The sequence below is a fragment of the Panthera uncia genome, unplaced genomic scaffold (assembly GCF_023721935.1).
Source record: "Panthera uncia isolate 11264 unplaced genomic scaffold, Puncia_PCG_1.0 HiC_scaffold_1016, whole genome shotgun sequence".
Taxonomy (NCBI): Eukaryota; Metazoa; Chordata; class Mammalia; order Carnivora; family Felidae; genus Panthera; species Panthera uncia.
The window spans coordinates 1044-18305 of record NW_026057608.1 but is presented as its reverse complement, the minus strand read 5'-3'; the positions used below and the strand labels follow the sequence as shown (position 1 = coordinate 18305).

The 17262-nt window shown below is 50.8% G+C and overlaps 1 protein-coding gene across 1 annotated transcript; it reads right to left on the bottom strand.

Annotated features, from left to right (window-relative positions):
• Window positions 1-1225: 1225 nt before the first annotated feature.
• LOC125916713 (syntaxin-16) lies at window positions 1226-13066 on the bottom strand. The gene is made up of 7 exons (XM_049623015.1): window positions 11786-13066; window positions 11231-11371; window positions 9897-10062; window positions 8684-8775; window positions 7983-8126; window positions 6654-6734; window positions 1226-4320 (listed from the first exon to the last, which is right to left on the bottom strand). Exons 1-7 carry the CDS (start codon window positions 11876-11878, stop codon window positions 4216-4218), a joined length of 822 nt encoding a protein of 273 aa, XP_049478972.1. The 5' UTR covers window positions 11879-13066; the 3' UTR covers window positions 1226-4215.
• Window positions 13067-17262: the final 4196 nt, after the last annotated feature.

Sequence of the window (17262 nt, the reverse complement as noted above, 5' to 3'; positions counted from 1 at the left end):
ACACGGCAGCTCTGTCCTAACCTCCCTACACCCGCCTATCAGACGTTCCTTCTGGGAAGACGTGACCTGGGCCTCTCCATCTGGTTCCCGCAGGTTTTGACGAGACTAGGGGAGCCCGATGATCAAAGTTAAGGCAGCACGTTAGAGTAACACACTATCCTACCCGTGATGCCGGGCTGGGTAAGTCATTTTGCTGCAGCTCCTGGAGAACGGGGAAGAATTCGAGGTTGCTCACATTTTGGGGGATGATCAGAGCTCCTGAAGCCCGTTCTCCTAAGGCTCCCTGCGGAGCCTACAGAGCGTTCCCAAGCGTTGCCACCTACACGGCTGTCCCCGTCAAAGTGGAGGGTTTCTTCAAGGTTGTTATCGCTGGTCAGAATGTTCTTGAAGCCTACGGCAAATGTCTACCCTTTGGGAGGTGGCTTTGATTCTTGGACAGAGCCAATGGCTTTTGAACAAGTTGGGGAGATAGAATTCCTAGCCAAAACACAAGGTGAGGGCACAAGAGAAGGTTGCTTCTTTTGGGTGGTTCATCGACAGGCTCTGAAGGCAACTAATCGTCACAAGCAACAGCAACAGCCCAGGACTGAATGCCTCGTTGGCCAAGGGGACTGCTGGGCCAGACCGCTCCTGTGCAGACTCTGGCGTTTAACTTAAAAAGAAAAAGACTCACCCCATCATGCCTCGATGACGTGTAAGACAACGCTTGGGTGACAAAGACCCAGCCCGGCCTTTGAGGAGGAGCCCGGGACACAACACATTCGATGGGAAACGAGGTCCTGACTTTGAGCTCAGCTGGCAAAGCCTCGCTCTCAAGTTTTCAGTGGAACAGAATAGGAAACATTCACAGTCACTGAGAAATGCAAGTCTCCCGGAGCCCAGCTGTAAGAATTACTTCTCGACGAGGCGCACACACCACAATTTCATTTGAAGGTCTCCTAATGTTTCTTGGTATGTATATAAAGCATACATTTTCATAAGGAAAATAATTATCTGCCTCTACGGCACCTTCCCTTTTGTCTACTGGATGGCAGACAGATTGGTCCCTTTGCGAGCGTCCATTAGGCAGATGGATGGACTTTCAGACACTGAGGCAAGGCCTCCGACACAGAACAAATAGTCATCGGCCCAAGCGATCACAGAACGGATGAGGCCCTCCTGTAACACAGATGCATTGGAAGAAAACACGAGCCCCATCGTTAAAATTAATACTAGGACGGCAGGATGCTCTTTAATCCGCATGATTGCTTTATTGTACAAAAAGTTTCCAGTAACAGTGAATTAGTTTTAAAAAAGGACAAAAAAAAAAAAAAAGTCATTTTGGATAGAAGCGCTTCACTAATTGCTTTATTTAAGCACACAAGGAAAAAAGTCTTATCTGACCAATTAGGTTGGAAGGGTTTTATTACCTTTAAGAAGCCATTAGCTAGGATAAAACACTGAAAGCACTTATGTCAAAACAAATAAATAATGCTCTCTCAATTAGCAGAGAAAGCGGTAAATCTGTTAAATTAGAGACACACACCGCTTCACGCCCATGGCGAAGCCAGCACCCCCCACCCCCAAATTAATACAACAAGAGACAGTAGACTTGTTACAATCGCAGGAAAGATCAGGAGCTTTGGAGACCTGACGGTAAACGTTTCCTTATCTCCTCTCCGGCCCCGTCAACGGAGCCACCCCCGGACACGTTCAAGGGGGCAGGTGTCCAGGGGCCGAGCCCAGGGCTGCCCAGAGGGAGCCTCCCCTCCCCCCCTCCCCCCCTTTCTCCGGTCGGTCGTGTCCCAGGCGCGGGGAGAGACCGGGCTGGCGATCATTACCACCAGAGCCCGACAGAGCTGAATGGCCCGGCCCTCCCTGGGACAATGGCCGTCTGGAGCAAAAGGAGCCCGTCTCCTTCAGAGGCAGAGAATCACCCGTTACCCTGAGGTACCAGGGCCCCAGGACCAATCTACTCTTACTTCCCCCAAGGCTGCTGATCTTTCCCTAAGTAAAGGCTCAAAAGAAAAATACAGTGTTTTGAGGAGCACGCGCCCTGGGGCCGCTTCCCCGCCTGGGGACAAGGTGGCCTGGGGACAAGGTGATGGCAGCAGACAGCGGGGGGGCTTTCTGTGGCACTGCACTGCTTTCTCAGTTCACTCGAGATCCTCAAGATCACTTCTGTCAGATCCGTTACTTTACCCTGGTGGGTGAGGGGGGCAAAAACCAACCCCGATCACCCTGTTAACTGAAAATAAATATAAATAAATGGTGATCCTTTCTTTTTTTTCTTTTTTTTTTTTTTCTGGCGATCCTTTCTTAAAGGGTCCCTTGCCTTGCACGTTAAGACCACCGAGCCTCCTGTCGCCACTGTCCACCGCTGGGGAGGGAAGCCCCGTGACCTTGAACGGCCCCCCGCTCCTGGGAGCAGTCGGTCTAGAGGAACATCTCGCCTCGGCCACCGGATTAAAACCCGCTGTGACTAGAAAATGCCTACGGCTCTTCTCAAGATCTGCAGAAGCCCCACAAGTCAGGGGTGATCAAGGAGGTGGGTTCTTACTTCCTGACCTTTTTGCCTAATAACATAATGGTTGGTCAGAGAATACCAGGCGATTTCCTGAAACGCCAGGGGCACCTTCGGATCGTTCTACAGCCACATCGGTCGTGAGAAAACCAGTGGTGGCCGGGAACTTGGGAAGGGGAAGGCTGGGGCATGGGTGTGGGTGCTAAGACCATGATCTGTGTGGACAACCTGAACCTCTGGACTTGCGTTTAAGTTTCTGGAAACGACTTCAAAGTCACTTCTAAAGACACATTTTATGTGACTGATCCAAATAAAACATAGCACATTTAATGAGGTCACGCTCTTCACAAACTTCTCAGGAGAGGTACAAAACAATGGAAAAGCCATCGAAAATTATACAAAGACCATTAGAACTATACTGGCGTCTCAAGACCAAGTAAAAACATGAACAAGTTGAGCTTTCAAAGCTATCATCGCTTTCCACATTGTTCTACAGTTCCGGGAATATATTCGAGCACCATAGTGATAATAGGTAAGAAAACGGCAAAGTCCCACTCGGGCGATCTGATTCATGCTCGCACGAATGAGGGACTTCTAATCAAGATTTTCACCATCTGTCGGAACGTGCTTACTTTCTGGGCATGTTAAGTAGCAACGCAAGAGCCGATAAATCATACCCCTGGTGGAATATTTTACTTTGAAATGGAGTGATGTTTGGTTAATAATTTGAGATCCGCTAATCCTAAATGGGGTGACCCATTTAGAATGGCCTCTGTGTAAATTCACAGTTCATTAAATGGTGGCTAGTTTGAACAGGTCATTATGTAGTTAGTGCATAAGTAATGGATTGAGCAAGGATGGCTGGGGACGAGGACAGGGGCACACTGGCTGATTCTGGCGACTTTCATGACACGGCCAAGCTTCCCTTTTTCATGTTTTCAGGTGAGGTTGCTTCAAATCACCAACTTTTAAATTTAGGTGGTTTTGTTTGGTAACCCCTTTTGGTTTACAGTAGAAAATGCAGTGCACAGACTCTAAATGAGGAATAGTCCATTTACGATTAATTTAAACTTATGAAGCTGTTTTAACTGGCCCATCTAAATGTGTTAATTAACATCAATGATGGTTTCTTATTTTTCACACTTTGTTACTCTGATCATTAACAGTGATGGAAAAGCTAAATTAAGTTAATGGGGAACGGATTATAAATTCTTAAAGGACTTCTCAGTTTGTTTTCAACTGGAAAATATACAGAGAAAGATGAAGAGGCATTTTTGCCTCTACTCATAAATTTTTGGTACCAAATTTCTTAAAAACCAGATGGTTTTTAAAAAACGTTTCCAAAAATTATTTTTACATGCTGCTCAGACATGACTGCTAAAAAAATAGCATATGCACATACAACATCGAACAGCTTGCGGAGTGCCTGTAAACATTCAACTCATTTTCTCTTTCTAAAAAAAATATATATTATAACTGATGACAGAACTCAATCTCTATTCTGCAGCAGCATCAAAGGTCCTTAAATTCTTGACAATGAAGGAGAAACAGCAGCTCATCCCCCTGCTGGAGCACGACCGTGACGAGGGGTCCAGGCAGGCGCTCGCCGCCCCCACGGGGTCCGCAGCCCGCGCCTCCGCTGTGCCCGCAGGGCGGCCGAGCCCCTCGCGCCCGGGAGCGCACACGGGTGGCCCACGTGGCCGCACGGCCGCCTAGCGAGACTTCACGCTGATCAGGACAACAATGAGGACAATGATGATGACAAATAATATTAAAATCACAAGCATCTTCCGATTCTTCTTCTGATACTGCTCTGCCTACGGAAAGAGGACGGGAGAGAGGCCGTCATTTCCCCGAAAGGCCAAATAGCAAGCCCGCCCGCCTCCGGTTCTGGGCTCGCGGGTCCGTCTGCCTAACCGGCGTCTCCGCCACGGGCTACGTCAGCAGAATCCCGCCCGCCAATTCCGGCACAATTAATCGACACGAGTGGACGAGTGCCACGGTCCCGGAGCCACCCATCTCCCCCGGGGTTGCCCCAGAGCCCGGGCCCGGGATCCGCCGTCATGCAAAGGCTGGCAGGAGGAGTCCACGGCTCTGCCTCAGGGCCGGGCCGACCCGCTTCCCCGCCTGCTCCCACCGTCGGCGACGAGCCACTCTTTCCACCCGAGCCTCCCGTTCCTGGACACGGTTCCTCGGACGGACGTGTACCTCCTTCACCATGACGCCCGACAACTGGCTACGGTTCCCCCGTGGGACTGACGGCCCCCCAGAGGGTGTTTTCCGCCTCCCCTGACTTTGGAAACAAGAGCACACCCCTCCTTTGAGCCGGGAATGGGAAGGAGTGAGCCACGGGTAGCAAGTGCAGAGAGAGACCCCCCCCCCCCCCCCGCGGTCCCCCCTCCCCGTGCTTCTGCCGGCACCACAGGCAGGCGCCTGCCGAGCCCCGCACCCTCCTGCACACCGCACCCGCACACGTCAGCCTGGAGGCCGGGAGAGGGGGCGGACACGCGGCCCGCCTCGGCTTCTCGGGGACTGGCCCAGAGAAAGGAAGAGCACGCCCTGCGCTTCCCCGGGGGCAGCTGGGGGGGTGGCTACTTCACAGGGAAGGACAAGAAGGCGGCAGCTTGATGGCCACGTCTGCCCAGAAGATCCGGCCCCTTCTGTCTTACTTCCATGCTCCCCGCCAACCTTCTGACTGGTAGTTCTGCTTCCTAAGTGAACCCACCTACCCCCTGGGAGCCACTCGTCCACCAGGAGGAAACCGCGGCCTAGACGGGTCAGCCCGTCTTGACAGTCGGGCCCGTGCGCGGCCACCCCCGAGGCTCCATCGGCCCCGGAGGAGGTGACGGCCGGCTAACGGCCAGCCACGCTGCTGACAGAACGTGACGGGAGAGGGAACACGGGGCTGGCTCACTTCTCTGACAAGGAACCCGGAACGCCAGGGGAGCCGATGCCGCACGGGACTTAAAAACCTCTCAAAATGATTCATGAAGTAGACCCTGAAACAACGTTCTTAGTTCCCCCTGGATCTGTACGCTCCTGCGGAGAAAGCTTTGCCCGTGGTCTGTGTTCTATCAGAGGACACGTTTCACTAGTTTTTATTGAACAAACTCTAACAACAGCGTATCAGAAGCTGGGTATTACAGAGTCGGCAGTCACCCCCGTACGCGAGGCTGGCGGCAAAACGAGTCCGCAAGCTTCGAGCCCTCGGCCCGTCTGAGGCGGGCCTCTTGTTCCCGCCAGGTGCCGGGAGTCTCACTCCCACCCTGCCGCGGCAGCGAGCGCCAAGGGCTTCTGCTCAGACCTCGGCAGGCGTCCCCTTCTGTGCACCCGACACCGCCCGGCCGGGGAGCAGCCAGCTTCCGCAAAGCGACAGAGCGGTACGTTAGTGGACTGGAAAAATGCTCATGCTGTGGCTCCAAATGTCACTGGGTCTCAAAGATACAAGGAAACGGACAGAAATCTATCTCCTTTGTGAAGCGTCCTCGTCCCTCTCAAAGCACACAGGCCCCTAGTCACACACGAGATCCACTCGGCTGCACGTGTGTGTTTCTCATCACTGACGACCAGGCTTCGAAGACGCTTCCCGTTTATTTTTAACAAGTATCATGAAAGATCTTCCCGAAAGAGCTACCTTCCCAGCAGAGACTAAGGGAGCTAGCCTCACGTCAACAAACGACTCTTTTCTCAACGTAGCACACAGAGACACCGTGGCAACTAGAAGGGAGAATGAGACTTTATCTGCTCCAGAATGACCCTCCAGCAGCAATCCATCAGAAGGGCGTCACAACAAGAGAGCCCCGAGTCAGCACCAACGAGCCAACAGAATGTTCGACGCGCGTCGAACAGATGCCCGTTCCCCTGACTTCCTGAAACGAGATTCAAAGAGCGAGATGCTTTCTGACAGAAAGAAAAGCCCAACTGCTTTATAATTTCCTGTCACGGGAGGGAGTTCTCAGCAACGTCAGGCCCACGTGTCAGGTGCACCTCGAACCGTTTCCTGCCGGGCAAGGGCAACGACCGCCACGGCCGGCTCCACACAAGCCGCTGGTGTGCGTCCCTGTGCTGCTACACGGAGGGTCCTCCTGGGAAGCCTTGGTGTCTGAGAACAGTTCCTCGAGTTCTAGGTTACTGAAACATCCGACATTACCTTGTGAAGCTGCTTCAGGCCGTCTTTGGTTTTGATGCAGGACTGCTCGACATTATAGTCAATTCTATCAAGGACTGTACCCTGAGTAAGAAATGACAGTTACAGACCATCAACAACCCCAACGGGAAAAACGGAACTTCAAAAATGAGAAAGGCACACTGCAGACATCGTTACGCACAGGATTATCTGTTTTACTTAACCGGGTGGTAAAGGTGCACATGGAAAGCTCTGGAATCCATCCCCAAGCGATATTAGGCACTCAATGGCAGAGTGCTGTGTTAGTTACAATAAAGTCTACCTGGTGAGACAGAAATACTGACACACTGAGATTTCTTTTTTGGATTTAGCCACGCTAAGATATGCCACATTCAGACTTACTGGGGCTTTAACAAACACACGGTTCAGTGGAAATAGGCTCTGAGAGGCGAAGGGCTGACTTCTGTGCCCATCCGCTGCGTAAATACTTGGATGCGGGTAAGCAGAGAACGCGGGTTAAACTAGACCCAGCCACGATTAGGCCTGGAAATTGCCGATCACGTCTACACACGTCAACGCAGGCTTCCATGGGTCGGAGCAAAGACAGTGAGCTCCAATCCGCCGCGTCAAATTATACCTTTGCCTCCAGGAGAATTCTGGTTTTAATTGTGTAATCTCTCGGTTCACACAGAAAGGAGGGAACACCAGGCTACATGCAAGAACAGGGCTCTTAATGGAACACGCTGTATCAGTAGAGATAGCAAGAGCAGTTCCTTGGGAACCACGGGAGTAATTATTGTAACTAGATCTTCCACAGCCTCAACACTCCATTCTGCAGCTGGTGGCAGGGGGATCAGGACCCAAATCCCTGCTGGCAAGATAATAAAACCCCGTAATCAGATTGTAACAGCGAACAAACAATTTAATTCTACTTGAAAGCTAGTGGTTCCCGTTGCCATTACGCAGTAACCTGCCAAAATTAGAAGGGAAACTTTATCTACTGCCAGAATCATTGCTGACTGGGGGGCACCAGACCCCCAAAGCGGGGTGGTCCCCTGAGCATCCTCGGAGTTCGGTTGGAGAATAGGAGACCTTTTGATATTTGTTTTTTACTTCAAAAAAAAAAAAAAAAGAAAGAAACAAAGCTCTCTGTTTTTATGGGGAGTGACGTTAGCACGTGTACGTAATCTGCACGCGTACCTATGTAAACGTGCACGCACACGCGTACATACGTGCACACGTGGGGGGAGAGGGGCAAATTCTGTTCCCCGACGGGAATGCAGAACCAGAAGTCTGAAGAAGGACCCGAGGTACGGCAGGAAAACTCAATGACGAGGGAGCTAAACCGCGTACCTGCTCCACGATCATCGCTCCTAAGTCCCTAAAGATTTCATTCAGGTCCGAAATGGATTGCACGATCTGGCGTATCTCCCGCTCCCTCTCCTCCACCATCAGCGTGTTCTGTTCCACCAGCAGTAACTGGTCATCTGTGAAACCCTAGCGAAACAAAACATACAGGATTTGTACGTTAGAGTCCGCCCCCGCCCCCCGCCCCGCCTCCAGAAAGGGATGGTGTGTGATGTTAGACGTAATTCAAAGAACGAATTCCGGAAACACTTCCACAAAGCAGGTAAACAACACACAAGCACTGATTTTTCCCTGACAGGCGAGATCCAAACTCCTAAAACACGCCGCAGGGTCTCAAGCACGACCGGCCCGAGCAGGGGACGCGGGTGAACCCACGTGGGCCGCTCCGCAAGGGCCGAGGAGCAAAACCGGCGGGATGAACCCTGCGCTTCTCTGGGTTCTTCCCCAAGGGGGGTGGGCAGACTGCTTTCCTGGAGGTTCCGGAAGGCAAGACCGCCAGGTCTCCTCGTAGCCTCTGCAGAGGGAGAAGCAGTACGGCCCCCACGACCGCTCCTCCAACTGCTGCACAGACTCTACCTGAAGCAGCGCTGACCCATCTCACCGCACACAAGCCAACGGTCTATGAAGAGAAGGAACGGAGCGGAGCGCGGGTGTGGAGCAGTCAGTTCTGCAGCCCCTTCACGTACCCGGTCATAGAGAGTATTATCGTCTCCATCATCCATTAGTGGCACTGCTGTATCAAAAAAATGCTGGGATCTTTCCTCTCGGTTCTTCATGCCTATCATAGATAGGAATTCACTTTACTGGAATACGTAAACCGTCCTGGTTACTGCTCCGCCATTAAAAAGGGGAAATCTGGAGTGAAACTCAACAGTCAAAATGGAGATACTCTCAGCAGCTTTAAAAGAAGCCTATCTCCAACAGAGGTGGGGGGGGGGGGGAGAGTAAAGATTATAAACATAAAACAATATGCAAGCATTTGGCGTTTTTCAAGACGAAAATCACACTGCAAATGGGTACCATTCACTCGACGCCAAGTGAGTGACAAAAGGACACTGAAACCATCTGAGCATCTCTAAGTGAGGCAGAGATATTTAATCTCACTGCTGTTACAAAACATTTTTTTAAAAAAATCGTATTTCTCTCCAGAAGCATCTCTAGTAACAATTCCAAATGGCCCTAATCAAGTTTTAGAAGTAATAAAATTAAAATACAAATATGCCAGTTGTCAGATGGAGGGGGAACTAGGTTTTTTTTGTTTTTGTTTTTGTTTTTTTTTTTTGAGTATGTGGGGATATTACTGATTACAGTGGTAATATGGAAAAACCTAGTTTATGAGGTAATTCGAACGCGGACGTGGCTGACACCAGACTTCCCACTGTTCAGGAAGAAAGGGCAGGGCAGGCTGAGAGGATCACTGGCCAGGACAGCCAGCAGCCAGCATTTCACCCACTCCCAGAAAAGATTTTCAGGCACTCGAATACTTTAGTTGTTTTGCAAATATGAAGCTTCCGCGTGATTGCAACTTTTTACCTCCGCGTTCGCACTGTCCTCCAACCCCACATCTGGGAAGCTACGGGCCTCGCCAACGTGCTAGAATGCTTTTCACATTGTTCGAGCTTGGCAAAGAGTAAGTTTTGTTTTTGCTGCATGTGAACTGTTCTGACACCCCGTCCTCGGCCTCGGTCCGGGCATCATTTCACACGGTGTGTGTGTGTTGGGGGTGGGGGGGGTCCCTTTCGTTGCATAAGCTGTGAAACGTGCTCAAGGGGTGGCGATGGAGGGCTCGGGACGAAATGGAGAACTAGCGGCCAAAAGGAAGGATGGAGACAAAAAGCGGTCCTAGTGCTGGAACTTTCATGCCTCGGAATCCCGTCCGTGACTCCCGGGGACACTCACGTCTGAGGTAGCCCGACTGCGCGTGCCGGAAGCTGGCCGACAGCTCCTGCAGGGCCTGGGCCAGGGAGGCCACGACGTTGCGAAGGAGCCGCTCCTCCTGGTCGGAGCGGGCCCTGCGGGCCCGGCCGGGCAGAGCCTGCACGGCGCGCTGGCACCTGTGGAAGAGCTGGGAGAAGGAGGCCACGGCTCCCAGCGAGCCGTGGAGGAGGGGCCTGAGTGCCACTGCCGCTGCGCTCGCGGGTCTGAGAGCCGGGAGAGGCTCTGTTCGCACAGGCCGGCGTCACCCAAGGCGCACAGGCCAAAGCAACCCGAGGCTCCGAGGCTCCCAGGCGTGGCCAAACGCTGTGGGCGGGGCGGGGCACACACCCCCTCCGGCCCTTCGCCCGGCCACGCGCCGCTCTGGGACTACGGTCCTCTCCCCAAGCCCCCGCCACCACCCCGAGGCTGCAGTTACTGTTACTGTTCCCGCTTTGCCGACGAGAACACTGGGAGGCAGAGGGAGCAAAGGGAGCAAAGGGGAGCCGTGGCGCGGACCCCCTGCGAAGAGCCAGGACCCAAACATCCCAGCGCCCAGAACCTCTGAGCGCCAGGGGATTTAAACAAGTAAACGATGTAAACACTAAGGTTTCCCCACTGCTCAGATTATTTAAAAAGTACTCAAATTTGGGGTGCCTGGGTGGCTCAGTCGGTTAAGCGTCCCACTTGGGTGTAGGTCATGATCTCACGGTTCGTGGGTGGGAGCCCCATGTTGGGCTCTGTGCTGACAGCTCGGAGCCTGGAGCTTGCTGCGGATTCTGTGTCTCCCTCTCTCTCTCTCTCTCTCCCTGTCCTTCTCCTGCTCAGTCAGTGTCTCTCTCTCTCTCTCTTTCAAATAAATACACACTTTTTTTAATTGCTCAAATTTAACATTTTACAAGGAATGTTTCTAGGGTGCTAAGTTTCTTGAAGATGCTAACACACTCCAGCCTCGGGCAGCGCAAGTTCCCAATCTTTTCCGATTACGAGGACCATTTTGTAACATGAACAATTTGTAAGCACTAACATAAGAAGGTATACATCTCTAGATCAAGTGACTGAACTCGGCAATGCTCTGAGTTTATTTTTAAATCAGCTCACGGTGGCAGGTGCCGACAACTGGGGAAACAGTCCCCACTCGTCTGAGACACGGGTTGATAACCTGGGGGAGCCCGGGGTCTCAAGTCTCTTGGTGGGCTGTGGGCTGGGAAGCGTAAGTCTGGGGAAGGGAGGTGCGATCTGAGAGCTGTGCCACGCTCCGGCCTCTGAGGGGGCCGGGAACTGCCCACTCCGGCCTGGGGACCCGGTCCCACCCTCACCTGAGTGATCTCTTGGGCGGTGATTTCAATGGCGTGTTCCTGCTCACTGCTGTCATCCAGGGTGGGCCTGTTTAAATGCTGGTCGTGAAGGCTGGCTAATTCCTTCATTTTCTGTTTGATGCGGCCAACGTCGTACTGTATCTACGCAAACGAAACCACCAAAACTGCAGTGCCGCCTGCCAGGCATCTGTCTGCCTCTGAGACGATCAGCTACACTCTAGAGCACAGGGTCCGGGCTTCAGCCAACTTGTAGTCTCACCGACGTGTGAGCGACTTTGCATTCAGGTTATCGGAATTCAAACCCCACTGCTCGTGACATGGTGCTCGAGTCTCTCTCTCTCTCTAATCCAGGCCATTCCCCCTGGAGCCCAAACCGCCGGCTCACACCCCCTTTTCCGGTGGGGTGTAAGGCGAGCGACCCGAAGGCGGGATTACTTCCAGGTGCCTGCGTTCACCGTGTCGTCACGCTTCGTACGGCAAAAGCACCTTTACACGTGTCGGCGTCATACCATTACTTAAAAAAATAGGATCGTGTGAAACTAACATTCCACTTACTTCGTCCACTCCGTCCACCCATTTAGGGGGCGACCGCTTTGTCACGCCGACTGCTGCTTCTGGATCTAAGCTAATGCCCGACACCAGAGCCATACGGTCGTCGGCAAGCTACAGGGAGAGAAAGGGACATGGGAAAAAAGTTACTCAGGTTCCATTTTGATAAGCACACTCTCACACCCTTTTAAATGTCACTCCCTGAGAAGACCAAGAAATGTAGGAGTAAGTGCACTTGCCTGTGTCACAAGCTTGCTTTGGTACTGCTAGCATTTGGGATTGTTTTCCTATCTTTTCATGCACCAGTTCTTAATTTTCTCGGACATACTTGTGAACATGAATTTGACTTGATCTGGCTATAGAGATGTAATAAAAAAAAATCAACAGAAGAGCCTTAACACAAAGACCTCTCATTACCAGTACTACGTACGGACAGGATGGCATGAACCTCGACAATTAATGCGAGCGGATACAAGTTAAAAAAAAAAATAAACGAGGCTACAAACGGAACTCACACAAAGTGTTCAGTAGGAGCAAGGTTTACTTACACACGTTTCGCTTCTTTTGGAAACGGGACTGAGCCAGTCACCTTGGTCACAAGGTCATTAACCATGTGATAAAATGTATCAAAGAACTGCCTGAAACGATCGGCGAATCACCCGCCATGCAAAAGCAACCCTCAAAAATCTCAACGCGAGTCTGCCCGTCGCCTCCTTTCTTCAGTTCAGGGTCCACACGCGGTGTTTTCACTTGTTTTGAAATGATACCCAGAGCTCTGGTCCTTTTCCCGGGTCTCAGACACCGGCTTCGAAAACCCCGAAGACCCGGGGAGGGAAGGCCAGGCCTGGCTGAGTTAAGCCGCTGGCCTGCCTTGAGGCAGTGAACGGGTTGAGAGCCATCTGGAGGTGCCCTCCGGAGTTCAGAATTTATAAATGCCAGTTTCCAAAGATCCAGATGATGATTGAAAAATAATGGAAAACAGTAATATAAAAGTCTTTTACAGGTAATACTTTGTAAATGCCCTAAACCATACTGTGGAATTGGGTGAAGAATTTATGTTGCTTTTCTCTCCCCCCTTCCTTGCATGTACCTAAAGTTATGCTTTCATTCATTCAGCAAATACTTGTTTGCTTTTCTAATAAAGAAACAAGACAAAATTTAAAAATCAACAGATAAAGGGAAAAAATGTGACATAAGCAAAAACCTACAAAGAATTCTTCTATCCTAATTCTTCTATGCTAAACCGTTTACAGAAAAATTCCTACAAGCAAATTGGCATCTCGCAGCTGCCCCCCCCACCCCCCCCCCCCGCCCCTGCCAGGCCCTGCCCCCACGGGCTTAGGACATTCTGTGTGTTCCCGGATCACACCGCGTGCAGTGACCACACCGAAGACACCAGAACCCTCGTAACTGCTCCCTGAGCGTCTCTGAGTCGTGATTAAGTCACCAGCATCCCGCCACCGCGTGGACCCTACAGGACCACAGAGTCATCTCAGGTCACAGACAAACTGTGTGGCATCCGACCTGCACAATCTGGGGCGCTGGGTCCATAAAGTGGCAATTCTCAACCATAGCCACCCTGTTTGTTTTCAAGAGTTCACCAATAGGAATCTTATATTCTTTTTATTGTTTTAATCCTCACGGAAACTAGGTGAGCTAGGAACTGTTATTCCAATCTATAAATGAGGAAATTGAAACTCAGAAAAGTTAAGTAGCTTGCCCAAGGTCACAGAGCTATTATGTGACAGATTAAAACTGGGTCCAATGACTCCAGAGGCCCCATCTCCCCCACGGGCTGCCACTCATTTTGCCAGGCCCGTGAAATAGAATTGCAATCTGCTAAGAAAACGAATCAGGAGAGCAAGCCCTCAGACTGAAACACCACCACAATACACAGTCCCGGATCCACCCCCCGCCGAACCGTACCAGGGAGAGAGGACCAGCTCTCAGCGAGCACAAGAGTCTCAACATAAAGCGGCCTCTCTCACTGACCACCTGCGGGTACAGCAACGGGGCTCAGACCTCATCGTACACAGAGCAGGAAGAGACCGGGAGGAGCCGAGCTGTTTATTCCTCAGACTCCTGCTCTGAAGTCACGGAAAGGTATGCAACTCTGCACAGCACATACTGACCAAGGCAGGAGGGACAGGCCACACGGCCAACTCGTGCGGGACACGGAGCTGTGGGTCTCCTGGAGCAGAACCTGAACTCAAACCTCCAGCTGTTTATACAAAGCAAACCCCAAAACTGCTAAGGCACCTCTTCATGGGTCACAGGATTTCCTCGATGCTTAGTATCTAATCGACCATATTTTATCAGTATATCATTTTCAATAGAGTAATACTTTATGTAGGCTCTTAAGCTCATGACTTTTGTACTGTTTTCACTGTTTATAAAAATACATTAAACTAAGAAAGATACAGAGGTGGTATTCATCTAAATTTACCTGCGTAGTAATCAGCATCGACTTTTCCGAAACAAATCAACTCTTCTGAAACTTCGATCACACGTGAAGTCAGCTGAAGTGGACCCACCTCTTTTAAGCGGTACCCAGTTTTACCCAAGAGTTGTGTCTGCCCACCCCCCCCAAATGCGTATAAGTTAAAACTGGGGCCAACACGTTCTCTTTCAACGCTCTGAGGAAGCTTGCTAATTAGGAGATCCTTACCCGAAAATGACAGATCCCAGCTCAAAAAGCTGGCCCTGGCTTCCCCACATTGGATCAGGATTTTGCCAGTAAGATAGTCTATGCAGTCTTTGGGGCTGCAAACTTTAAATATTGGAAAAATTGTCCCTTTCCTCATATAGTCTGTAGCCATAGCTCGTCCTGATAAAGAAATTCAGCAGTACTCGGATGAAATGTGTCCTTTATTTTACCAGTATGAATTCAAAATGGAAAAAAAAAAACCCACATCGTTTTGAGAAGGGAAAAACATAATTGAAGAGAAATGTCAACTACTTGAAATAGAAACAAATATGAACATTAACAAAATCTATGTTACATGCAAAACAATCACCCCCTTTCAACCTCACTTCACATTTGAAAACATGTTTTCTTATTTTCTTAAGATCCAGGATGATCCTGTCAGTTTTCAAGTTGCCCTTTCGGTCAAGACAGGCTTTTTAAAAAACTGCCAGATTTTTTATTCTCCTTGCTTATCCTTGCTGAATTTCAACTTAGTCCCCTCTCTGAATATATGATGATCCTGGTCTATAAAGCTTTTCTAAAATGAACTTGTGCTTCTGAGATAAAAACAAAAACAAAAACTTTTCTGTATTTTTTAAATAAAAAAAAAAAATCAGTAAAAATTCTGAGGAGAATTTCAGAATTCTTGTCTTTGATTTGGGGCTCTGATTTGGGGGTGCGCTGGACCCGGGGTCATCGATGCAGGAAAATTCCAACAGATGTTCAAAACCGCACGCCCACAGGGCTCCTTGCTGGTTTCCCCACAGTCACCTTTGCCCTTGGTCCACTTTAGATGCCGACACTTGTCCCTTAAAGAGCACCAGGCAGCACGGACAAGTTCCTGATCTACGGAAGGAACGCGCGCACACGCATCCTCTTCTTATAAATCCGGCTGCCGCAAATCTAGAGCCTTTCTACTCTTTGGAAACCCTGCCTTTACAAGAAGGCTGATTTGGTGTACCGTAAGATTAAGGACACAGCAAAGCCCCCGCAGAGATTAGCAAAGTCTGACGTATGCCCCCCCCCCCACCCCCTATCTGAACACAAATAAAATAAACTAAGTTCTGTCATAATGGATTGGTAACGAGAAACAATACTGACAGTTCTGGATGGTTTGTGGCAGCGGGCACTTAGCAAGTCCTGAAGGGACGCTGAAACTCACAGCCTGGCCGCTCTCGCCTCCACGTGAGACAACCCAGGGGTGTGTATGATGAAGTCAGACCACAAGCGCGACTCGCTGGGCTCGAGATGGCTGGGGGACTTTGCTCACAGATGGTTAGGCTTCAGAGACCTCAGGTTTTTGAGGGAGTAAAAAAGCACGTGGATAAAAAAGAATCAGGGGGTGTCAGCACTGCAGTGTGTCTGATTTTTAAATCTGTGATCATTTAAATAGTGACTAATTTTTCTGGTTGTGAGACACTAAATGTCCAAAAGAGACACTTAATTTTTAAGTGTGTGAAAAATAAATAACAGAAAGATACAAAAAGAAAAGAGAACAAAAACAAAGATCAGAGAATCCTACCACCCAGATATAAATGCTGCTGGTTTCACGGATTTTCCTTTTCTCTCAACTATCGTTCACACCCTTAAAAACTCAGGCAGCAATGATGGCCTGTGCTGTCGGTGCCGTCCTTCCACTGACTGGAGCCCTGTACCCCAACAACAAGCCTTCGGAGGGGACTGCCCCCTGTTGTACAAACATGGACACTAAGCCCGCCCCCCTGGATAGAGACTTTCCAAGCAGGTGACCGGCGGGCCCAGCCTGCGGCCCCCATGTCCCCACTATGTCACCGTGCCCTGCCCAGGATAAAGACCCAACGGCTTGGGAGACGACTTTGTTATAGGAAGAGAAGTAGATGAGAGCAGGGAACAAAGCAGAGGGCCAGACACTTCTCTGGGTAAGAAAGTAAACGGCGGGTGTGCTTCCTCCTTAGGGACACCCCACTGCTACTTGTGGAGAAAGACGCAGAGCGGGATCCCCAGGGCGCAGATTTTCAAGTTGATCCGGGCAGAATGACAGTCTACCGTGGGCACCCTGTAAGGTGCCACCAGATGGCTTCACTCTGGGAGACCCAAGGGATGCGGTCAGGAAATTCTGCTCAGGCCTCAACTCCAGAGGGGTGGGCTTCTAACTCACGCCCAGAACCCGTGTGTCACTCTCACTATCCCCAGCAGACGCCGACCCCAAGCCCTGCGGCAGTTGTGGTGAAGCAGGGCTCCAGACCCCAAGCCCCAACGCCCCCAGCTCCTAACCCGGCACCTGGAGCGGAACGGTAAGAAATGTGCCACTGTAATTAGCTGGGTCAACAACAAACACAAGCAATGAACGAAGTAGACAAAACCCAGGTCACGTACGATTCTGGAAGCTAACTTCACAAAAGATACAATGGTCCTGGACAGAGGACAAGAAGGGCCAAGTGAAGTGCTCACGAGAACGAGGTGGCCATGTGGACCCAGAATGAAGGCTGACTGAGTCTAGAGAATCCCAACAGCACGGGAGTCGCGTGGGGCCAAGTGGCCCTCCGGGCGGCGTCTCTGGTGACAGGATGTGGAGACCCCTTTAAACACCCAGAAGCTAAGAAGAAAAGCAGAAGGGCCTGCTGGTTCCCACTGTGGGTAGCCAGTTTCTGAAGAGGGAGGCAAGACTGGAACTCGGCTCCCGGGGCAGACCCCTAAGTGACATGACCGTAGATGTGCTCCTCACACGGAAAGTGGCCAGTGTTTCTTTGACTTCTGTTCTTCTGTGGTTTGTTACCTATCCCCCATCTCACACTTCCTTCTGGGAGCCGTAGCCCCC

Coding starts and splice junctions, on each gene's coding strand:
- LOC125916713 (XM_049623015.1), bottom strand. CDS start 11,878: ATGGCTCTGGTGTCGGGCATTAGCTTAGATCCAGAAGCAGCAGTCGGC. Junction 8,127..8,683: donor ATAATACTCTCTATGACCGG/GTACGTGAAGGG, acceptor TTGTTTCGCTAG/GGTTTCACAGATGACCAGTT. Junction 4,321..6,653: donor GCCTGAAGCAGCTTCACAAG/GTAATGTCGGAT, acceptor CTCTTTCCGTAG/GCAGAGCAGTATCAGAAGAA.